The 24879-nt window shown below is 44.3% G+C and overlaps 1 protein-coding gene across 1 annotated transcript in view; it reads right to left on the bottom strand.

Annotated features, from left to right (window-relative positions):
* The window catches only part of LOC138287141 (solute carrier family 23 member 1-like), a 343235-nt gene extending 319135 nt beyond the window's left edge, over positions 1–24100 (bottom strand). Inside the window, exons 1-2 of the mRNA XM_069227499.1 lie at positions 24006–24100; positions 5792–5912 (exon numbers count right to left, since the gene is read on the bottom strand). Coding sequence (XP_069083600.1) covers positions 5792–5912; positions 24006–24100 — 216 coding nt within the window. The remainder of the gene's footprint in view (positions 1–5791; positions 5913–24005) is intronic.
* Positions 24101–24879: the final 779 nt, after the last annotated feature.

Raw genomic sequence — 24879 nt, 5'->3', positions numbered from 1 at the left:
TGGTGTGTACTCCCTTAAAAGTGTAGTCGAAGCCTCCTTTTTGTGATATACAACATTTGTACAGTTGGCTGAAGTGATTCACTCACCAAGCATGTTGCGTTTCCAGCAGTATTAGTGTTACCATTTATACTGACAGTCAATACGGTTTTGGTGTGGTCTGCAAATTCAAACAGCTGTGGTCACAGAGGGGTTTCTTGACTTCCTCTGGTTCCCTTATAAGAAACAGGAAATGTCATGGATTTGCTAGAAGTGTTGCAAGTTCCTTGAGAACTATCTGTTGTAAAATGTGCAGCAGGCAAGAGCGAATGGGATTTTGCGTCTGCTGGAAACTATGCGGATGAAATGGCAAAGTATTGCACTCTTGAGTTTTGTACAATTAATCAAGACAAAACATCTGAATCTGACAAATGACTCAGTTTGAAATATGTTGTTGAGTGCAATAAACACTTGGGAAGAACCAAAGGAATTGCAGGACGAGGTTCCAGACACTGATAAGGAAACATGGGTGAGGTCTGGATGTGTAAGTAATCAGGATGGGATTTGGGTTTCAATAGATGGGAGACCTGTTTTACTTGATGCTACACTTTCACATATGGACAGGCATTTCTATGGTCCTACACATATAGAGAGCAATGGCATGATCCGCGCGTTTAAGAATTACTGGAATGCTTCCTATTTCTGTGTCATTGCTGAGAGTCTGTGTCACAGGTGCGCTACTTACTAACAATTGAATTCAGGCAGTTGGACAGTTGTGGTCATGAGTCACACAGGAAAAATCAGGTGTTCTGTTTAATCTTATGCAGTTAGTTTTCATAGAGCTGCCCATCTACATTGAAATTGGTTATATCCTGGTGGTAGTCTATTTATTCAGAAGTATACCTGAACTATACCTGAGCAGAAGATGTGACAGCCTTACTGTGGCCTAATTATTACTGAGGGAATTGAGTTCCCTGTTCAGCTTAAGAGTTACTCTGGAGTCATATCGTGGGACGCACTTCAAAAATGAAGTGATAAAGTTAATGTGTTTAGCACTGTAGATAGATCAGAGACTTCATGCAGTTACAGGCAATTGGCTTCTGGTGTTGTTGAACAGATCACCAGCACACTAAAATCCCAAATGGCCAATGTGTATGTATCTACTTCTCTTAAATGGCCTGACGCTCTTCCCCTAGTTTTGAAGAGTCTCCAAAGCATTCTAGATCAGAGGATTGAACTCTCCCTCCATAAAATCTTTATAGGGAGAGCTATCAGTGCCTGCAGCCGTGCTTGATAATATAGCATATGATTTTGTTCTTGACTACTGCAAAGGATCAGTTGATGTGGTGTATTCTGTCGCTCATAAGGTAAATATGGTGACCCTGCTTCCAAGAGAAGAATTATGTCATGACTTAAGTCCAGGAGACTGGGTCGTAGTGAAGAAAAATGTCAGGAGGACTTGCCTCGAGCTCCGTTGGTGAGGACCTTTCCAGGGCATACTTGTGACTAACACTATTATGAAGAGTGGAGGTCTGCAAAAATGGATTGATGCCTTTCACACCAAGAGAGTGAGACCTGCCAGTGACGAAGAGGTGACAATAGTCACTGATTCACAGAGTCAGACTCCAGCACTGAACAAAGTTCAGAGGGAGAAGAAGACTGCACACAGGGGTCTCAAAGTCAAGTCATGACAAGTGTACTGCCTGGGTGAATGAGCCAATCGTAATCACAAGAAACCAAGTGGCTGAAAATGACAGCATTAACACTTTGGCCGAAATAATACAGAGGAAAACGAAAAGGCCAAAAAAAGGGTGACAGACTGAGAACTGTTGTATCAGAAGAATGCATCACAGAAACAATTAGAGAAGATATAGCGCCACGTGAACAAAATGCTAGTGACTGTAAATATCCTTCTGTAAAGATTTAACCTTTAATGAACCTTCATGGGTTTTGAAAACTGTAGGAGGCTGGCCTGGTATGTGGTGGGTACCTATGGTACTTACACCTTATACTAGGTATCCCTTAGTGTAGTGTAGTCAGTGTCTAGTAGCCAGGCTCTTTAGAGATAGCTGTGGATGAGCAGCCAAGGCTTACCTAGGAGACATGCAAAGCTCATGCAATACCACTGTAGTCACAGAGTACTTACACACATGAAAGAAAACACTCAGTGTTAGAAAAATAAAGATACTTTATTTTGGTGACAGAAATACCAAAAATACCATAGAGGTTATACTCCCTTAGGAGGTAAGTAACTCACAAATGATATACACTAGTATGCAGAAATAGGCATAAAACAGTTAGAAAACAGTGCAATTAGTAAAAATCACAATAGAGAGAATTAGGCCTAGGGGTAGCACAAACCATATACTAAAAAAGAGGAATGTGAAAGTCGCTCCCTCACCTTGGTAAGTGGAGTCTGAAGAGGGGAGCAAGGAGTACTACAAAAGCCCAAAGGTAAGTACCACAACCCACCACAGCGACCAGAAAAGCAGAGTAAATCATTGTAAGTTTCCCAGAACACACACAGAGAAGAAAAGGAGAATTATGCAAAACCCAGAAGAGACTGCAAGACCCCAATAGTGGATTCCTGGACAAGAGGACCTGTGGAAGAAGGGGATCAAGCCGAAGAAGCACAGCAGATTCCAGGAAGGGCAGGAGCCCCTACCCACCAGACTGAAGGTGCAAGAGGTGAATTGACGTGGAAGAAGGAGAGTCAGCACTGCACCCAAGAAGATGAAGTCAAGTTCCTGGAGGATGCAAGTGATGTCTTACGCCAGAAGGAGGATTGCAGTCAAGTTTGCGTCTTTGGATTCTGCCAACAAGCCTTGGTACACACAAAATCTGTGGTTAGCGGAAAGTGGAGCTGCTGGGGACCAGGAAGGACAAGGTGGACTCTACCCAGGAGGGGGAGTCAGAGAGCCCAAGAAGCCCAGGCAGCACCCACAGGACTCCCACAGGACAGGGACACGAAGGTCGAGGAAGAGGCTCACACAGCATTACGAAAAAGACTCCCACGCCGCCAGAGAACCACTCAGGGAGCTGTGTGTCGCAGGATGGAGTGCTGGGGGCTGGAGCTTCAAGATGCCTAAGTATCCTGTGGAAAGGATACCAAGAAGCCTTGGCAGCTGCAAAGAATGCGGTGCACGGGGGTACTGTCCTGCATGGGGAGGCAAAGGCTTACCTCCACCCAATTTGGACAGCTGGAAGAGAGGACCATCGGGACCATTTCAGTCCACCACCTGTGATACAGGATCCATGCAACTCAGCAGGAGAGGGGATCCACACAGCCAGTCGTTGATGCAGTTGGTGCCTGCAGAAGCAGAGGAGTGATTCCTTCATCCCGAGAGAGATTCCTTCTTCCTTTTGATGCAGGCTGAAGAAGGGCTGTCCTCAGTGGATGCACGACCTGGGAAATGTTGCAGGTGCTGGAAGGAGCTGTGGATACAATGTTGCAGAAGACGTCTTGCTTCTTTGTTGCAGCTTGTCGGGTCCTGGAGCATCCAGATGCGGTTTCTTCGGTCTGAAGTCAAAGTGTAGGGTGCAGAGGATTCCTGCTAGAGTCTTTCAATGCGAATCTGAGGAACCACCCAAGAGAGAGACCCTAAATAGCCCTGAAAGGGGGACTGGTCACATAGTTGGGTGACCACCTATCAGGAGGGGGCTCTGCCGTCACTTGCTGGCACTGGCCACTCAGATGCTCCCAGAGTTCCCTGCCAACCTTGAATCCAAGGCAGCAACACCCAGGGACCCTCTGGAGGAGCTCTGAGCACCACCCCTGGGGTGGTGATGGATAGGGGAGTAGTCACTCCACTTTCCTTTGCCAGTTTCACGCCAGAGCAGGGACTGGGGGTCCCTGAACTGGTGAAGACTGTTTTATGCAAGGAGGGCACCAAATGTGCCCTTCAAAACATTGCCAGTGGCTTGGGGAGCTAACCCTCCCAAGCCTATAAGACCTATTTCCAAAGGGAGAGGTTGTAACACCCCTCTCCCATAGGAAATCCTTTGTTCTGCCTTCCTGGGATTGAGCTTCTCAAGAAGCAGGAGGGAAGAAACCTGTCTGGGAGGTGGCAGAAGCTTGGGCTGTCTGGAAACCCTCAGAAGGCAGTTAATGGCAATAGTGAGGGTCCTCTAAGGAGTCCCCAGAGTGCATGGAATCATACAACCATTGCTTGCAAAAGCATTGGGGTAAGATACCATTGGGGTTTGATACCAACCATGCCTATGTTCAGAGTTACCATTATGTAGCTGGACATAGGTCTTGACCTATGTCTAGTACACGGGTAAAATGGCGTCCCCGCACTCATGAAGTCCGGGAAAATGGGCCTGGAGTTCATGGGGGCACCTATGCTAGTGCAGGGGTGCCCTCACACACATGTACTTTGCACCCTGGAAGGCCTGCAATAGGGGTGACTTATAAGTGACCTGGTGCAGTGAAAAGTGGCAGCGAAAGGGTGCTTGCACCTTTGCACGTAGGCTGCAATGGCAATCCTGCAGAACCCTTTGCTTGGGCTCGCTATGGGTGGCAAAATATATGCTGCACCCCAGAGGGATCCCCTGGAACCCCAATGCCCTAGGTACCTAGGTACCATATACTAGGGACTTATAATGGGGCACCAGTGTGCCAGTTGTGGGATGAAATACAGAGCTTTGGGGGGAGGGGGCATATTCGCTGGGGTCCTGATTAGCAGGCTCCGATTGAACACAGTCAATCACACTGACATCAAGCAGAAAAGGGGGTAACCATACTTTCCTACATAAACACTCGCTGTCTTCCTTGTAGAGCCTAATGCGCGTCACATTATTTAAATGTATTGATTTGTTAAACAGTCTCAGTTTTGAATTTCGATTAATCAGGTAGCACTTTATAGGCCTTGAAATTTGCACAGGGAAAACGCTAACACAGGTTTTCATGCTAAAATAAGTACCTTTGTGCTCTTAAGTTGCCGTGAGAAAAAAAAAAAAACAACATCAATCCAGTTTCAAAGTAATGAGGAAAATGGTGTTAACCCACAGGAAGAAGGGACATAAACTTAATGCACCTACTGCTACTCACAAAGAAATATCACTAGTTTGCAAGCAAAAGCTATTCAGGTGCAAAGAGGTGGAAAAAGGCAGAAACTATGCATACTACAGATAAGCAAATAATTAGGAACTCCAAATGACTATGCTTGCCTATGAAAATCTTTGCAAAGCCTTAACTGCCAGCCAACCTAGACTCCCGTAGAGTCTGGAGCAATGGATATTTTAGGGAACAACATGCCCTGGCATTTGTCTTGCACATGATGACCCAGTAGCAACATGCAGGAGCGCTACGTGCTTTGCCATTGCACTGCCTATGCACAGCCTCTGCTTGCCCCAGGAGGAAGAACATTATGGAGTGCTGCTTCTGGGGTTCCGGAGTCTCCAGACTGAGGTCATGGATATTACTTCCCAAATTGCGCTCACCCACACACTATCACTGCAGTGCTCAGGAGTCAGCGCCAAGGCAGCACAGGGACAGAGCATCAAAAATAACAGCAAATGTCCCTTTCCTAGTGCGACCTACAGGGGTGACATACTAAATTGAGATGTCCTTGTCCACTTACCAAGGCTCAATTTAGCCTAGTTGTAAGAGATAAAATAGGACTGCAGTGCTCTTGTTTAATCTGGTACATCATCACCTTACAAACACAAGATAAGGAGAGTCTGCGAAATATCTACTGAAAAGCAATATAATTGAGCTAAGTGTATCAAACATAAAACAATAGACCCTACCTACTTCCGGTCAGGTCTGGGGTGATGTGAGTGATTCATACAAGATCGACCAGGCACTCACCGAGAAAAGCTGGAAGAAGTTAATCCTGGAGATATGGCACTTCCTGGCTTTACTGTACTTTGGAAATGGTACTGTCACCTTGCGAAGATACTGGGAAAACAGGATGATGAGGCAACAGGTCCTGCAACACAGAAGAACGCATCAAAACAGAGGAGGGTGCAAGTGTCACTGCTCAGCTTCTTAACCCTGGAACTGAAAGAAGGCCACACTGGAGTGGGTGTGCCATCACCTGACCTAAGTGGCTGTGTGACACAGTAATGACTATCAGTTTGTAAAGTTGTTAAGTCAAGAGCCACAGTGCCAATACCTTTTGTTCAATAAACACGTATGCACTATAAATACTAGGGATTTCAGGCAACCCTCTTCCTCCTGTATTGTCATTCACATTTTGCTTCTGCCCACCACGGTACAGCATGGGACACACTGCGAACCCACTTCAGCGCCTGGCCTACCTGACATTGAGTTATGGAGTTCTGCTCTTGTATGGTGTGCACATCTGCCCAATAAGTAGTCTCCTTCAGCGCCAGCACTGTGTGTTTTTTACTCCAAAAAATATATAGCTTAGCTCTTAGACAATGCTTATTTTACTGAGACAATGGACTGGCAGCTCCCCCAGCATTGCTACAGGGCTTCTCGTGTGCCACTTGTCATCATGAAAAAAATAGCTAGAAACAAAATAAGATTTTGCAAAGCTAGAAGGTCAGCAGCTATTGCAAGACCTATTGGCCTTGCCAGTGGTTGTTAAGTATGCTGGCATTTTTTATTTTTAAAAGGAAGTGAAAAAACGCTGTGAACAATAAACAGGGAAGGTTTCCCTGTAGTGGTCAGAGCCATGATATTGCACCTGGCACAGGCTACTGTCCATTCCCTGCTGCAAGTTGGAAAGCCCTTCCGTCAGGGGTGATCTTGTGGGTGCGGAGAACAGATGGTACATAGATTCATAGCTTTTGTAAGTGTGTCCCAGCTGCCCCTCAGGGCAAAGGGCGGTCCTGAGTGGTATAAAAACAACTTCTCCCACTCAGCATGTTCCCATGTGAGGCGGAACCTACGACTGCAGGGAATGGAGTCTGGTGATACTAGTTTTAACTTTACTCGCTCCAGTAATGATGCACGATAAAGCCGTATTGTATTCAGAGTTATCGCTTTTGAAATTAGGTCTTTGCATTTGCTAGCCTTAAGAAAAAAACAACCTACACAAAAATAAAGCAGATGTTCTGTGAACTGCTGGGGTTTAGATGTGACCCTCGAGCAGTTTTACAGGGAATGCACAGTAAGATACTACATTTCAAACAACACTTTCTTTGGAGGACAACGTTATGCTTTGGGAAAAGCTGCGGGGCCTTGGGAGTTCTTGGTTATCACTGAAAACCTGTGGGTCCCAGTTTTTAAACACTAATTTGTTTTTTGTTCGTGGTCAGTGAAACAAAGGTGCCAGAGTGCTACAGTGCCTTCGGAGTGCTGGCAATTATCGGCCCTTTTCCCCTTAATCTCCCCTGGCCTAGATGAAGGTTGGCGGGGCAAGTCAATGAATTTTACCTCCGTACCTGGGAATCTTACAAATTGTCTCAAACCCGAAAAAGTTTTCAAACATTCAGAAAAGCTAAGCGGTAAAAAATGAAATAGAATTCTCACCCACAGGAAAGTTCAAGAGTACTGAGATGGCCTGGTTAGAAAGCAATTTGATGGAAGTGTCAGATAGGCACAAGGTGATATAATGCTGATTTTGCTTGACCTCTTGGCTTTGGCATACCCTAGACCATGGAGTTGCCCAGGTATGGTATCTGTACTATGACGAGGGTGCCAAATGAAGCTCTGAGTTGGTTTGCTTTCTACCTGAAGTGTTGATGACGCAGAAACGAAGGTTTTACATTTATTAGCGCATAAACGTAGTGCCGCAATAATCAAGTGTGACTTTAACCGAACTAATAAAGATTGTACGGGGACAAATGTGCCCTCAGAGTAGTTCGCCAACATTTATAAGCGTGCTTTATATAACGTGATGTATTAGAATTGTACTAATCTGACATAACCGTAAACGTGTGCCATGATTTGCTTGTTTGAAATGTTTTAACTTAGCATAACTTTAGTGGAGGCTTCGGCCTAGTTGCCTTGTCTCACGGTTTAGATGCTCGTGTTTTTCTAATGTGCTAATAAAACGTGTATTCTTGCTTGAAGCTGTACTTTTCCAGTGAGATCGGTTCACATGCTTATCTTTAAGGTTTCGTGCCAGCCTGGCATCTTCTTCTTTGCTCCAAGGTCAATCTGCAGGTGCAGACAATGGAAGCTCTGAAAGTGAGTTAATTGGTAAAATATGTTGCAACTTACGTTCCCGACTCCAAGGATAATGTATGCCTAGGTAGAAGCTTGTGAATTGTTGTTTTTGATTGGACAATTTGAAGCCAACCTATGAACCCTCCAATGGAAGACCCTACTGGATTTGAACTGTTGTTTATTTAAACCTGGTGCACAAGAAGAAAGCAGCCATTACCCATTGCACCTATTGAGGACATTGGACATTATTGCCCATTGCAGCCATTATGGCCCATCTTGCCGACCTCGTCATTTTGCCATCTTCTACGATGCCAATTGATGTTCGACGCCATTTTAAATGAGACTTTGATGCTTTCTCTAATCGAGAGAAAGAGACTTTAAGTAATTTTCGCCCTAGAGACTTTAACTTTGATTTGCCCCTTTGCATAAAGTAGTAGTTTTGTCCTTTTATCTTGCCGCTGTGAGGCAATTACCCCGTCCACCCTGCCCCTTTGCCCCCGTCCCATGCTGATTGAAACCGGTACCTGTGAGACGAAGACTTCCTTGAATGCTGATTGAATTTGGTAAATATGAAAGGAAAATGTACAATTGCATTGTGTTTCTTTTTAGGTAACCAACTGCTGATTTTTGATAAGAGCCCTAGTTAGGAGTTTTCCAAATCAATGTTGCTAAATTGTTTTTGCATGAAATCCCACATGCAGATGCTAATTTGAGGTTAGATGAGGATTCATTTGTTGCACGATGCAATTTGAGACCTTGTTATGCTGATTAATGTATGCAATTAGCCCATTACAGATTATAGTTTTAGTGGTTTGCGTTGCTATTATCGAATGCATTGTTATTCAAATGCTGCATAGATTGCATCTTTTTCGCCGTTATGGACAGCTATTAATGTTCATTTACATATATCATTTGGTGTTGAGACACATTTATATCGTGCTAGCTTTGTTAATATAGGGAAATAAATTCATTAACTTTGAATGAACTGGTGTGGTTATTCATGGCCGAAAGGTCATGGTTCGCCAAAATGTTTTCTGGATTAATTGTGAAGTGTTATGTTGATCAGGGCATTGCTTATGTTCGTTATTGATTATTGATTAGATTAAATTGACTAATCTCGGGTGAAGAGAGCCCCACTTGGTCAAAAGATTCATCGACCCAAGAGCGTCCAAATATAGGTAATTTATTAGGATGGAACGCTCTATCAGTAGATGGTAGCAGAGGACGGTTTCGCCCTTTGGGACCCCACCCGAGAGGTAACGGTTTCGCCCTTTGGGACCCCACTCGAGAGGTAACGGTTTCGCCCTTTGGGACCCCACTCGAGAGGTAACGGTTTCGCCCTTTGGGACCCCACTCGAGAGGTATATGGTGTTGAATTGAAGGTTACGCTCTTTGAGACCCCACTCGAGAAGTATATGGTGTTGAATTAGATTTTTCTTGGGTAAAACAGATTGAGAGAATGATGATGCCCTAAGTCCCCCGCGACTTTCCCGGGATCTCGGAGCTTGCGAATGGAGAGAATGGAGGTGTGAAATCGGCGTTGGCGGTACTAGTGACGGTATGAGTGAAGTCAGGGTTTTGCGCTTGCACAGCTTATTGCCGCAGATTGTTTGAAAAGGTTGCAAGGATTTTAGAGAATAGCGGAGGTGCGACTCCGAGTGTGAGAGTAGGGAAGTCGACGAACTTCATGTGCATGTGGCGCTTTGTGCAGAAAAAGGTCCACGTGGTTGTTGTTGTTGAGACGGGCCCTGCGAGGTCAAGAGACTCCGGAGTATGTTGAAAAGTGTATGAGACACTTGTTTTATGTTGTGGTCTGGTCGGTTTAATAGGTTGACCGGGCGTGGTCAACGAGTCGGTACGTGTGTTAAGGGAGTGGAAGAAAACTTCGACTTCGGGCTTTGACAAATTCTAAGTGCACTAGAATAGATCATTGACAAGTTGAGAGCAGAGTCTGCGGGTCAGGATTTGCTTGCGAAAGTGGGGACCGAGAAAGATGGAATAACTGCAGAGGCTAGTGAAAAATCCCTAAGGTCCTGAAGCGATTGTGTTACCCTTCCTGTAGTAAACCGACAGATCTGTTTTATTATTATTTGGTTGCTCGCGATATATGCTAGAAGTTGTTACGAGAGGAGCTGAGTGAAGGAGGACAAGCCGCGAGGCTTTGTCAGCCGCAGTATGTGTGAGTGTGACGTCACTAGGAGCCGTGCTGGGATAGGTTGGTTGCAGAGAAGGGTCGCGCACGGATTGGACGCAGTCCGTGGGGCTCGATTGGAAGGGGAAAGGCAAGCGAAGAGTATTCCGGGAATTAAAGTCACTTATTGATTACAAACTTTGTGAAATAAAAGACGAGAAAATGAAATTTTTTAAAGCATTAAAGAGTGCGATGAAGGGGGAGTCTTACATTAAAGCGAGCGTAGGAGAGGAGACGCCACCCGAAAGTACACCAGCTTACATTGTAATGGAGGAAAGGGGGGTAGCTCCGTGCCTTTGGCTAAAGCAATGGCACAAGCTGACAGAGAGACATGGGAGCGTAGTGTTCCCGATCCATGGGACATTCAATATAAGGATCCTAGAGAATTTGAGATTCGCGATGTACGACATGAAGGTACCTCCAAGGCCAGCACAGTTTGAGGCTCTAGCGATTTGGGAACTAATGGCTAGACAGCAACAGCAAAAGAAGTTTGAGACCAGGATAAGAAAGGTAGAAAAGACACTAGCGGACGCTAGGTGGGATAATGCACAGAAGGTGTGGAGGTCAGATATATTGCAGGGGATAAAATTGTTTCCCGCAATTGCTAAGGAAGAAGAGGCGACAGGCAAGAAAGCTACCTGTAAGACAAACAGGAGGTGTTCCAAATATAGAGAGGACGAGGAAAAGTTAAGGAGAGAAGACGAGTCAGAGGATGAGGAGTTCATCATGCAATTGCTGAACGACCGTCCACCACCTTATGCAGAGAGTGAACAAGGTCCAAGTACCAGTTCTGCCCCTCCGGCACCGGTACAGAATAATGAAACTCCGAATTCAGAAACGCCATAGGGATCTAAGGACCCGAGTTTACTGTTCACCCCGCAGATACCGCAGGTTAGGAGAATATATCCAGATGTGCCTATATTGAAAACAGCAGAAAATTATCAGCCGCAGGTCCCAAAGTACTACAGCAGTGACAACAGTACGGGAATGATTCTAGATCCAACCGTAATGGGAGTACAGAATGGTCGCAACCCAACATTGGCACAAGCTGAGTCAACCCAGCCTTTGATGTCTCAAAAGCAGATGCAGGGGGGAACCGCACATGGTCAGATGACGGGGAGTCAGACGGGCATGCCGGCAATGATGACCCATAGTGTGGGAATGAACATGCCTCAGAACCTGGGGAATGGACAGAACCCAGATGCGATATCCCTACCCATTACTGTAGGTCCACCGGTACCTTTGTACATTCAGCCTAACTCAGGTATGAGCGGTCAAGGATCAGTGGTGCAGAATGGGACAGAAAGGAGGTGCATAGAAAACACTCCAGAGACAACTCCGATAGCGGCTCTGCCAACTGGATCTGGGTCCTTGATGGAGTTTAGTCCCATATGTGCTCAGTCAACAGTGGTGAGGTCGAGTCCCCCACTGATGATACCGCTATCATCGAACACTGAAAAGTTGCCGCAACCATCAATGGCAGTCGATGTGAATGCTACACTGATGGGGTTGAATGCGCAACAGCTGACACAGTGGTTCAACAGTCTGAATTCCACACAAAGCTCAGCCAGTGGGAAGGGAGAGGACTATCTGAATAGGGTCAGGTTGAACATGGAAGCAGAAGAATTGGTGGAAGGGACTATGGGTTTGAATAGGTTAGAGTCCTACTCGGAAGAAGAGCTGAGGTATCTATGTCCCAGGATTACGAGAGAAGTGAACAAGGTACATAGAAGGTTGCAAGAAATAGCTGACAAAAACGGGGTTGAGATAGACAAGACAAAACACTTGAGCAGGAGCTATAGATTGGATTTCGGGACCACAGACTTTGAACACATGAGGTCAGCAGGCATGAAAACGCACCTTAGAGAATTGCTGCAGAGTGCACAAGTGTGGAGGTGCTTAGACAAATGGGAAAGTAGATGGGCAAAGAAAAAGGAAAAGAGGAAAGATAGTGTCCCAGTGCACAACGAGAAAAGATAGTAGTGATGCAATAACCATGTTACCAATGAGAGAGACAGCAGGGGGAAAATTAATACATGTACCGTGGCACAGAAGCGACATTCAGTCTTTTACGGATGATTTCCCCAAACTGAGAGAGAAACCGATTGAATGGTATCAACAGACTGATAGGTTTGTGAAGCTTGCAAAATGTCTTTGGGAAGACCTGAACACCCTCTTTGAGATTGTGGTTCCGGCAGATTTTTGGGAAGACTGCAAAAGGGCTGTAGGTTGGCCGACAAGTGAACCAGAGAGGGACAGGGATACGGGTGCACCATCACCTATGGTAATGAGCTTGTACTATAAGGTGATTGAGCATTTGAAGACGAAGGTTGCCGCGAAAAATGTGGATTGGCAGAAGATTGATCGAACTGCCCAAGAGGCTAAAGAGTCGATTCATGGTTACTATGAGAGGTTGTTGAAGGCGTTCAAGAACTACAGTGGCACGGAAACAATAGAGGCGAGGGACATGCTTCATTTTGTGTTTAGATTTGTGGAAGGGCTGAGACCAGAGATAAGTCAGATGATAAAGACGCATTTGATTTGTTGGCAGTCGAAACCTATTGATGAGGTGTTGAATTATGCGAAATACTGTAGCGACGAAATTGAAGTGAAACAGAAAAGGTTGAAAGAGAAAGTGATGATGATGCAACTTAAAGCAGCTCAGACAGGTTTGCAAGGGTTGCAAGGGTTCCAACAGCAGATACCGCAGCCGCAGCCGCAGGGAAACATGGTGTTTCAGCCACAGGCGAGAGGCAGAGGCAGAGGAGGCTTTGGGAGTAATGGTCCGGATTTGAACACTGTTGCAATTCCGAATGGTGTGCAGGCAATGAAAAGGGTGATGCCGTGTCACGTGTGCGGAATTGTCGGGCATTGGAAACGCGAGTGCCCGATGGTGGTGCAGGAAGGTGCAGGTGTTGGTCAGCAAAACAATGATGTCAATGCATTCCAGACAATGAGGGGACCGAAAATGAGAGGTCCAAACCCAAATTTTCAGACCATAAATCAGCTGCAGGGATTACAGCCCATGCAGCCGCAGCAGATGCAGATGCCCCGTATGCAGATGACGCAAATGCAGCCATTGCAACAGCAGTTTCCCATGGTACCTAATCAGCAAATGCAAATACCTTTGGCACCAATGAGTCAGCAGCAAGTGATGGTTCCTCCACAGGTCTCGGGTCAGGTGATGAATACAAATGGCACAGTACAACAGTTCCCATTACACAGTGAGAATGGAATAAACAATGTATGGGAGAGTGAAAGTTCAGATGAGGAGGGAAATTGTGTGCTTGCAGCATCCTTGGAAGTTGATCAAAAGGGTCCATATGTGGAGGGAAGAGTTATGGGTCATCGTGTTTCATTCTTGGTTGACACAGGAGCCACACGTTCAACTGTTAGGAGCATTGAAGTACCACATTTGCCACTCTCAGGGAGAACAGTTCAAGTAGTGGGAGTAGCAAACAGGCACCTGACGAACCCAATCACAGATCCAGTACAAGTCAGAATTGGTAACTATCAAGGGTCACATAATTTTGTGGTATGTGACTCAAGCCCGATAGCACTGTTAGGGAGAGACCTATTGTGCAAATTGGGATGTTCGATTATGTGTTCGAGCGATGGAATTAGAATTCAGACGAGCAGTGATGGGGAAGAAGAGGACAGTGTAGAAGGGGATGAGATGGAAACTGTCGATGAAGAATATCCTCTGATTAACCTTTTTCCGATGATAACTGAAGAAGATATTCCAGCTGAATTACGGGAAACAGTCGGAAAGGAAGTGTGGGATATGACAGGAAAAGAGGTGGGATTGGTGAAAGGAGTGGAACCAGTGAAAGTGACCGTAAAACCCAATGTAACCTTTCCCCAGACCCCACAATACCACATGGCACAAGACACCCTCATGAAAGTCGCCCAACTCATTGACGAGTTTGTAAAACAGGGAGTGCTGAAAGAAGTGTTAAGCAGTCCATGTAATTCACCAATCATGGGACTAATAAAGCCGAGTGGAAAGGTCCGAATTGTGCAGGACTTGAGGAAAATAAATGACATCATAATTAAATGCTGCCCTGTAGTACCGAATCCAGCTGTGATAATGTTTCAAGTCCCTTGCGATGCCGAGTGGTTCTCAGTCATCGACTTGTCACAAGCATTCTTTTCGGTGCCTCTTCATGAGGACAGCCAATTTCTCTTTTGTTTCAAATTCTTAGACAGAGTTTACAGTTGGTGTCGAATTCCTCAAGGGTTTTCTGAGTCACCGTCAATTTTCAATCAGATTCTAAAGAAAGATTTGGAAGCGTTAGAATTGCCATTCGAGTCAACCCTAGTACAGTACATTGATGACTTACTGATTGCATCTAAGACAGAAAGTGGCTGCACAGCCGACACCATTGCTCTACTGAACCATTTGGGAAGGAATGGACACAAGGTGTCTCCTTCAAAGTTGCAGTTCTGTCAGAAGAAAGTGAAATACTTGGGTCATCAAATAGAGAAAGGGTCACAGAGAATAATGAAGGAAAGAATAACAAGTGTACTTCAAATGAGTCCACCAAAGACAAGGAGGGAGGTGAGGAAGTTTTTGGGGATGGTGAGCTACTGTCGCCAGTGGATTCCCAACTTCTCAACTCTAGCAAAGCCTTTACTGAAACTGACCCAGAAGGATGCCTTGATGAAATTGAGCTGAAAGGAGATGAGATGGATGCTTTTATTGAATTGAAAGAATGCATGTGCAGGGCTCCAGCTTTAGGTATGCCTGATTACACAAAGCCTTTCACATTGTTTTGTCATGAACGTGATGCATGTTCTTTGTCTGTCTTGACCCAAGCCCATGGTGGCATAAACAGACCAGTAGCGTATTTTTCAGCTACTTTGGATCCGGTCGCAGCAGCACTGCCAGGGTGTTTGCGCGCCGTAGCAGCAGTTGGTATCAGCCTCACTCAGAGTGAAGGAATAGTGATGGGACACCCATTAACAGTCATGGTCCCTCACTCAGTTGAGATACTTTTGACCCGCTCCCGAACGCAACACATGACTGGAGCAAGACTCACAAGGTATGAAACAATAATTCTGGGCTCACCGAATGTGCAGCTGAAAAGGTGCACTACGTTGAATCCAGCAACCTTGCTTCCCGGTGAAAATGCTGAAATTGAGAACGCTGAAGACGTCGAGCACGACTGCCTTCAGGTGACTGAATTTTGCACAAAACCCCGACCTGATATTAGGGATACTAAGCTTGATGAAAATGACCATATTATTTTTGTTGATGGTTCATGTCTAAGAGATGGGTTGGGAATTTTGAAAGCAGGATATGCTGTATGTACTGTAACAGGTGTCTTGGAAGCGTCCTGGCTCCAAGGAGTCTATTCCGCACAAGTAGCAGAGCTTGTAGCCCTTACAAGAGCATGCCAACTGTCTACATTGATGAAGGTTACCATTTACACTGACAGTCAGTACGGGTTTGGAATTGTGCACGACTTTGGGCAATTATGGTCACAGAGAGGTTTCCTGACCTCTTCAGGGTCCCCAGTGAAAAACGGGGAGAGAATAAGGGAATTGTTACACGCCATTCAGATGCCAGCCGAAATTGCAGTGGTAAAGTGTAGTGCTCATACAAAAGGACAGGACTATGTTTCCCTGGGAAATGCATATGCGGATCAAGTCGCAAGATTTTGTGCCTTGAACTGTATATTGCTCAGGGATGAATGGAATTTGATAAGTGAGCCAGAGCTCGAACCAGCTGAAGCATTTGCCTTGAAGGTCGTGGATACAATGGATGAACTAAAAGCATTACAGAATAGCGTCAGGGAGGATGAAAGAGTTTCCTGGATTAAGTCACAATGTACAAGGAGACCAGATGAGTTATGGGTTTCAAATGAGGGAAAATTTGTTTTACCAAATAGTCTCTTATCGCAGCTAGCGCGGTTCTATCATGGGCAGGCTCACCTAGGGAGAGATGCCATGATAAGATTGTTCAAAACTGATTGGTTTAACCCCAGATTCCGTCAAGTTGCAGAAGCAGTTTGCCATCGTTGTGTCATTTGTCAGCAGATGAACCCAGGAAAGGGAACGGTTGTGAACGTGAGCAACATTGGCAGGGCGGGTGGCCCGTTCAGCAGAATGCAGATGGACTTTATTGAGATGCCTGTGCATGGAGGTCTGAAGTATGTGTTGGTGATTGTGTGCATTTTTAGTCATTGGATTGAAGCATACCCCACACGTAGAAATGACAGCCTTACAGTTGCAAAACTATTGTTGAGGGAGTTGATACCACGTTTCGGATTCCCGATCTCTTTAGAATCAGATAGAGGAAGTCACTTCAATAACGAGGTGATAAAGTTACTTTGCGCAGCGCTGAACATTGAGCAAAAACTGCATTGTAGCTATCGCCCTGAAGCCTCAGGACTGGTGGAACAAATGAATGGTACACTGAAATCAAGAATGGCGAAAATATGTGCATCGACAAATTTGAAATGGCCTGACGCATTGCCTTTGGTGTTAATGTCAATGAGAAACACCCCTGACAGAAAGACTGGATTGTCCCCGCACGAAATTCTCATGGGCAGGGCCATGAGACTTCCTGCAGTTCCCGCAAACGCGCTTTTGAATATTACAGATGATATGGTGTTAGACTACTGCAAAGGTCTGGCTGACGTGGTTCGCTCTTTCTCTCACCAGGTGGAAGCAACCACCTTGCCACCGATCCAAGGTCCAGGACACACACTGAAAGCAGGTGACTGGGTCGTGATAAAGAAGCACGTGAGGAAGTCGTGTCTGGAACCCCGTTGGAAAGGCCCTTTCCAAGTGATCCTGACGACCACTACCGCTGTGAAGTGTGCGGGAGTTCCCAACTGGATCCACGCCAGTCATACAAAGAAAGTGTTGTGTCCCACAGATGAGGAAGTGGAAGCGCTGAAACTGCCAGTACCTGATAACAAAGTGCCGAGCGCTGAGACAGAGCAAAACAGAACTAGAAGCGAACAGGCAGAAATAGAGGAGAGAGAAATATTCTCTGAGGACGAAACAACCGATTCACTTGGGGAAGACCAAGGAGAAACCTCAGACCGCGACGAAGCAGCTGAAGGTAACAAAGAGCCTGAAGAAAGTAACGGTGACAAAGGGCTCGAAAGAGGTGAAGAAGCAGGAGAGCCTGATCAGAGGAGGGCTTTCCCAGAAGCAAACGGTACAGAAAAAGAAAAGGAAAACCTGATTGACTCCCCAGAAGGAGGGGACAAGGCAGAACAGAACGAAACTGTTCAAACTTCCTCAGAAGAGATCGCAGGTCCATCAAGTGGACACAGTGCAAAGAGAAGATCAAGTATATCACCAGTAAAACTAAGAACTAGAGAAACGTTGAACGACAGTGAAGGGCCAAGAGTGAAAGAGAAAAGAAAGGAAGTGTCTGTCGTGGTACCAACATCAAGTGAAGAAAAAGACTTGGCCAAAGAGGAAGGTACCAGTGAGGCAGAATCAAAGAGAGATGCAAAATTGAAAAGGAAAAGGATACCAAACAGGAGATATTCCTTGTCCAGAATGGGCATATGTAGTCAATGACGATTGGACCGACGAATTTGTATCTCTTAGCCTCGAGAACGAAGAAGAAGAGATACCAATAGAAAAGAAAAGTTTTATGGACACTATTGACTGAAAAACTGATAAATGACATTGCTTGCTATAATCTAACGTGATACAACCAGCTGAGACATTGCTAAACCGGATGAGACATTTGCTAACTTGATAAGACTTTGATAACCTGATTGACTCTTAAACCCGATTTGAGACAACGTTGCTAACTGATAAAAGACGGAGTTATTGCCGAATTGAGACAAATGCTGCTAACCGATAAGTGACTGGGCTCCTGAAGAAAACTGTGTGAACATTGCGCTCGTTCAGCTTTGTAACTAATTGCTAAATCGTTTCTTTATAAGTGCTTCTAGCTCTCTGATTCTATACAGATCATGACTAAGTACGCTACACAAAACAGTAGAGTGAAATATTGTAAATATGCATGTATAGGCTTGATAACTGCATGTGTACTAATAATAATGGCAATAGTGCTTGCAACGCGTGGTAAGGGTGAGAATGAGAAAATTGATGCTTCTGCTCCTGTTACTGTCACTGAACTAACCGCATTGAAAAGACTAGAATTAGATGAGAGACACTTGCATGATAAGAAGGAACTTTCGTATAATGTTTTCTATCGCCTACTAACAGAATATGTTGAGACTATGGATGCGAAAGATTGTTATGTGTGTACACAGATACCGACATCGGTAACGGAAGGGGTGACTTATCACCACATGCCTCTTACATATAGGATTACATGTAGTTTAGTAACTTCTAGATTTTATGGTCAAACTAACATACAGTATTTTTATTCAAATTATGATGTTACCTTTGCATATGTTCCTATAATAACGCAACTAAGCCAGATTGCTAAAGATTGGGATGCTAACATAATGAGGGAATTTTTCGAGCCAATGCAACCTTTTGAAACAGCTCACGCTCATAGGGAAAATCTTGCCTGCTCTCTCTCTGCAATAGAAATAAGCTTTTTAGATCGCACAGATGATAGAAGGGCACAAATGAATGTGAAATTAGAAAAGGAGCTAAGTAAGAGGACTTCAGTAGATAATTATGCTTTTGCCGCAATAAAAACACAAGGAAAAATAGCTTTAGACGCTTGGCATGTAGAGAAATTTTGTATATATTGTGGTGAATCTTATTATGATAACATTTTCGTGGGAGCGAGTGAATGTAAACATACGTTTATCTTTAAGGCCAAATGGACATTCATGCTGAACGGACTTGACCCTGTCATACCTGGTGTATATTACATTTGTGGGCATAATGCCTATTATCGTCTTCCAAAGGGATGGTGGGGGAGATGTTATTTGGGTATAGTGTTCCCAAAGGTTTATCAACTGGATGACCTATCAGTGATTCCAAAGATGCCTGGATCTCATCGTATCCAGAAAAGAGAGACCGCAGCTGCTGTGGTAGGAGATATATTTGGAGCCATGATTCCTTCATTGGGAGTTGTGTTGAATTCCATCAAAATAAGAAAGTTGTCTACTATAGTGGATAACATGTTGACAAAGTTTTCAGGTGCTATAATCCTGATGGATGCTGAACTTGCAGCAGAAAGAGCTATGACTCTTCAAAACAGGCTTGCCCTAGACATTCTTTTAGCAAAGGATGGCGGCGTTTGCAAAATGCTTGGTGCGCGTCACTGTTGCACGTAAATACCAGACAACAGTGTGAAGATTAAAACAATGCTTGCAAATTTAACAAAAGAGAGTGCAGACTTGAAGGAATTGAAAGAACCAGGAGTTTGGGAGAAGGTTGGAAAGGGAGTTGCTTCAGTGGGAAATTGGCTTGGTGGCATTTGGAATGGAATATTACTAAAAATAATACAGGGAATACTAATAGTACTAATTTGCATCTTTGGGATTTGGGAATAAAGAGGGGAATACTAATGATCATGGCAAGAATTAAGAGAAGGAAGGAAGAGAAAATGATGAAAAGAATGGCAGAAGAATACAAGGCAAGAACAAGGGGAACTAAAAGGCAAAGAGAACTGACAGAATTTTAATGGAATAAAATTTGTGGGAATAGTTTTGTGTGATGACAAATAGTCATCAGAGGAGGGATTGATGACGCAGAAACGAAGGTTTTACATTTATTAGCGCATAAACGTAGTGCCGCAATAATCAAGTGTGACTTTAACCGAACTAATAAAGATTGTACGGGGACAAATGTGCCCTCAGAGTAGTTCGCCAACATTTATAAGCGTGCTTTATATAACGTGATGTATTAGAATTGTACTAATCTGACATAACCGTAAACGTGTGCCATGATTTGCTTGTTTGAAATGTTTTAACTTAGCATAACTTTAGTGGAGGCTTCGGCCTAGTTGCCTTGTCTCACGGTTTAGATGCTCGTGTTTTTCTAATGTGCTAATAAAACGTGTATTCTTGCTTGAAGCTGTACTTTTCCAGTGAGATCGGTTCACATGCTTATCTTTAAGGTTTCGTGCCAGCCTGGCATCTTCTTCTTTGCTCCAAGGTCAATCTGCAGGTGCAGACAATGGAAGCTCTGAAAGTGAGTTAATTGGTAAAATATGTTGCAACTTACGTTCCCGACTCCAAGGATAATGTATGCCTAGGTAGAAGCTTGTGAATTGTTGTTTTTGATTGGACAATTTGAAGCCAACCTATGAACCCTCCAATGGAAGACCCTACTGGATTTGAACTGTTGTTTATTTAAACCTGGTGCACAAGAAGAAAGCGGCCATTACCCATTGCACCTATTGAGGACATTGGACATTATTGCCCATTGCAGCCATTATGGCCCATCTTGCCGACCTCGTCATTTTGCCATCTTCTACGATGCCAATTGATGTTCGACGCCATTTTAAATGAGACTTTGATGCTTTCTCTAATCGAGAGAAAGAGACTTTAAGTAATTCTCGCCCTAGAGACTTTAACTTTGATTTGCCCCTTTGCATAAAGTAGTAGTTTTGTCCTTTTATCTTGCCGCTGTGAGGCAATTACCCCGTCCACCCTGCCCCTTTGCCCCCGTCCCATGCTGATCGAAACCGGTATCTGTGAGACGAAGACTTCCTTGAATGCTGATTGAATTTGGTAAATATGAAAGGAAAATGTACAATTGCATTGTGTTTCTTTTTAGGTAACCAACTGCTGATTTTTGATAAGAGCCCTAGTTAGGAGTTTTCCAAATCAATGTTGCTAAATTGTTTTTGCATGAAATCCCACATGCAGATGCTAATTTGAGGTTAGATGAGGATTCATTTGTTGCACGATGCAATTTGAGACCTTGTTATGCTGATTAATGTATGCAATTAGCCCATTACAGATTATAGTTTTAGTGGTTTGCGTTGCTATTATTGAATGCATTGTTATTCAAATGCTGCATAGATTGCATCTTTTTCGCCGTTATGGACAGCTATTAATGTTCATTTACATATATCATTTGGTGTTGAGACACATTTATATCGTGCTAGCTTTGTTAATATAGGGAAATAAATTCATTAACTTTGAATGAACTGGTGTGGTTATTCATGGCCGAAAGGTCATGGTTCGCCGAAATGTTTTCTGGATTAATTGTGAAGTGTTATGTTGATCAGGGCATTGCTTATGTTCGTTATTGATTATTGATTAGATTAAATTGACTAATCTCGGGTGAAGAGAGCCCCACTTGGTCAAAAGATTCATCGACCCAAGAGCGTCCAAATATAGGTAATTTATTAGGATGGAACGCTCTATCAGTGTGAATCGAAATGGCCTTTTTTCTGTCTGATTCATGGTGAAGTGGAGTTCTGCAGTGGTCTTATTGTACGCATTCAAGATTTATTGTCTATGCTCATTGCTCAACCTTCAGACGAACACCTGAGATCTTTCGTCCAGCGCTTTCAGACCTACTCTGTCAATACCTAAATTATTCTTCTGACCTTGAATGCTTTCAGTATTTCACTAGGTAGTCCCTGATATTAATTATGTAAGCCAGAAGGCTCAAAATAGGCCAGACTTTCTAATGCATCAACCTGTCAGCCTTGTGGTGGATGGGCCTTCTGGTGCTGAAATATCATGGTCAGAATATCTTCAGCCAAAAATATTGTGATCTAAATATTGTTTACCAAAATATCGCCCAAATGGAGCAAATTACACATAATGGGACAATCATTTTGTAAATATTATTCAGGCCATAGTTTTTCTGTCACACAATATTTCTGTCCATTATATTCTGCAATACAACCAGGTCAGATGTTTCTGGTGCAATGACAGCTGAAGCTATGCTGTAAGGAATGCAGCAATATCCCCACCTTTGAACGAGGCTAGGGAAACACAAGTTTCCTAATGCGGCAACCCCACTGTTTTACAAAGGGTCACCAACTCTGCCAAACTCTGAATGACCAGTATATGGTGGACTTATTTGATAGATCTAAGACCCCAAATAGTAACAGCTCACTGCTAATGCTGCTGTGTTTCTGGAATAATGCTAAAAAGCAAATATAAAAAAGGAGGTTTGTTTCCTCTTTTTTGTTAATTACATTTTTCAACTTACAGGGCGGATATCCCCCAGTGTGAGCCGGCATCCTTGCCCGCTGAATTAAATAGAGGCAGAGAGATGAGACAAATAGTTGGGGCGATTGTCAAGGGTCCAATAAAACGCATCAGGAATCCAATCAGACCAGAGAAGCCCATCAATATTTGGAAACAGGAAGCAATTATTATAGCTCCTTGAATCTGTAAATGGAAGCAAGTGTCAACTGTGAAAAAGAGAGTACAGGGGTTGGAAAGCAGGAGTGGAGATGAGTAGTACAGGAAAAAGGGGGGTATTTGGAATAAGCCAACATAAAAACTAGCTTGAAGTCAGAAAGGAGATTAAAGTCAGAAAAGAGAAAAGTTAATTTGAAAGATACAGAAGGTGAAAATATAGTGTTGAGTAAATATCAAGAGAAGAAATTTGCACAAAAGTTCAAAGTGATGGATTTAACGTCAAATAAAACTAAACAAAGAGCAGTAGGGTGAAAGTAAAAAGAATGCTGGGGGAAATGTGGCTCAGATGTCAGGATAAGAAAGAGTAGTGTGAAAGAAAGGAGGCGATAATTAGAGCATAGTGATCAAGTAGTGGTTAGACACAGGAGAAAGATAAAATGTAGGAAGATAAAGTGAATTCAGTTGGACAGGTAAGAAGGAAAAAACGATTGAGGCTCACAGGGGACACATAGGGAATAGAAATGGAGACGTAAATACCAGAGAAGTAGGACTGTGGCACTATAGAGAAAGAAGGGAGAAAATATAGGTGCAATAGTGACCAAGAAAAGGAAAATAGAGAGAATTACATAGGAAGAGCAAAGTAAAATAAAAAGAAAGAAAGAGAAGAATGCAAATTATTAAATAAAAAAGAAAAGACGAGCTACAAACAGGATAAGTCAATGTGGGTAACAATGACAACAATTAAAGAAGAAGGAGGGGACAGAAAAGGTGAGAGAACAAGAAAAAAAACAAAAAAGAGAGGGGAGAGAGAAAGAGTGAAATGGGGAGAATAAATGTTATAAAACAGGGAAAAGGGATGTAGATAACACTAGATAGAAAAAATTAGAGAGGGAAGATAAGAGAGCAATGAACAGAAAGAACAGTATTGTATGCAAGTAAGAAAGAACAAGATGCAATAGAAAACATGAATATTTTGAAAACAGTTTTAAATAATGCACAATATTTTTTGTTTGTTCTTGACATTTGAATATATAGGAAAGTCATAAGTGGCTTGGTAGGATGCCTGTCAAGTCTAGTGGAAAGTAAATGTGAGAAGGCTGTCCACATTGGCCAGAGGGGGACATCAGGTGTAGGAACAACACACAGCTAAATGTGGTCCAACATGATGGTCTTAATATCACTTAAGTCTCTCCTTCTCCTTCTACAGCTCATTGCATTGGTACATACATACCCCTGGCGCCGTTCACACATAGTCCTGCCACAGTGTTACCCAAAAATGCAGGCACAATTGAAATACAATAAACTGCTACTGAATTGGTGGCGGGTTAAACCTTACAAATGCACCTGTCTTAGACTACCATAAATATTAAAACTCTGTGAACTATATTGTCGCCCAATATCTATGGCTATGCCTGTGCACAAATCACAGCACCTGCCACCACAAATGCTTATATGTGCATGGTCTTTAAATTGATTGTCTTTCCATATTATTGGAATTAAATGTCCAACCTATTATTACATGGAGATGATGCGTCTGATGGCTGCCGCCGCCATGTCTTCCCCTTTGGGCTTCTCCACTAGCTTCATCCCCAGGTACTTCAGGTTAAAGACCATCCCCTCCAGCAAAGTCTCCTAAGTGTCTGTCCAGTTTTCCGGAAGCTTCTGGTGCCGGGAGGACACCCCCAGGCTGTGGCGGGCGATGCTGGGGCTCCGCAGGATGGCTCTGCCGGCGGACTTCAGGGCATCCATCCCGCTCCTCCACTCCGCCCTCCCCGCCCACGTCTGAGCCTGGGGCCGGTGGGGGCCCGCTCGCTGGTGTGCAGCGGAGTGTAGGAGCGGGATGGACGCCCTGAAGACCGCCGGCAGAGCCATCCTGCATCCATTCACACACACAGCCGCACACACTTTCATACATACACGCAGACTCGCATTCACAGAACCAAAAATACACGCACTCACACTTCCATACATGCACAAACATTCAACACGCAACACACACCGGCATACTCGCACTCACAAACATTCAACTCACGCACAAAAACACATCACCCTCCTCCCCTATCGGAGTACCCACTTACCTGTGTTCAGGGGGTCCTCCGGCAGGAGACGGGACAGGGCGATGCTATCGCCAGCAGCGCCCGCCAGCAGAACACCGCCAGGCCGTATTATTTCTCATAATACGGATGGCGGCGGTCTACTGGCGTGGCGGTGCTGGTGGCAGCAGCGCCACCTTACCAACCATTCGCCGGCATGGTCACAGATGGATTTCGGACCATCCTTCTGGCAGAAATCCGTCTGTGGTCATAATACGGTGGACGGCTGGTAGCCGCGGCGACAGTCTTTTTGGCGGCCGTCGCCGCGGCAGTAGGCGTTTATTACCGCCGATGTCATAA

Source organism: Pleurodeles waltl, chromosome 4_1, assembly GCF_031143425.1.
Source record: "Pleurodeles waltl isolate 20211129_DDA chromosome 4_1, aPleWal1.hap1.20221129, whole genome shotgun sequence".
NCBI lineage: Eukaryota > Metazoa > Chordata > Amphibia > Caudata > Salamandridae > Pleurodeles > Pleurodeles waltl.
The sequence above is the reverse complement of the archived record's forward strand: the minus strand, read 5'-3'. Positions and strand labels throughout refer to the sequence as shown.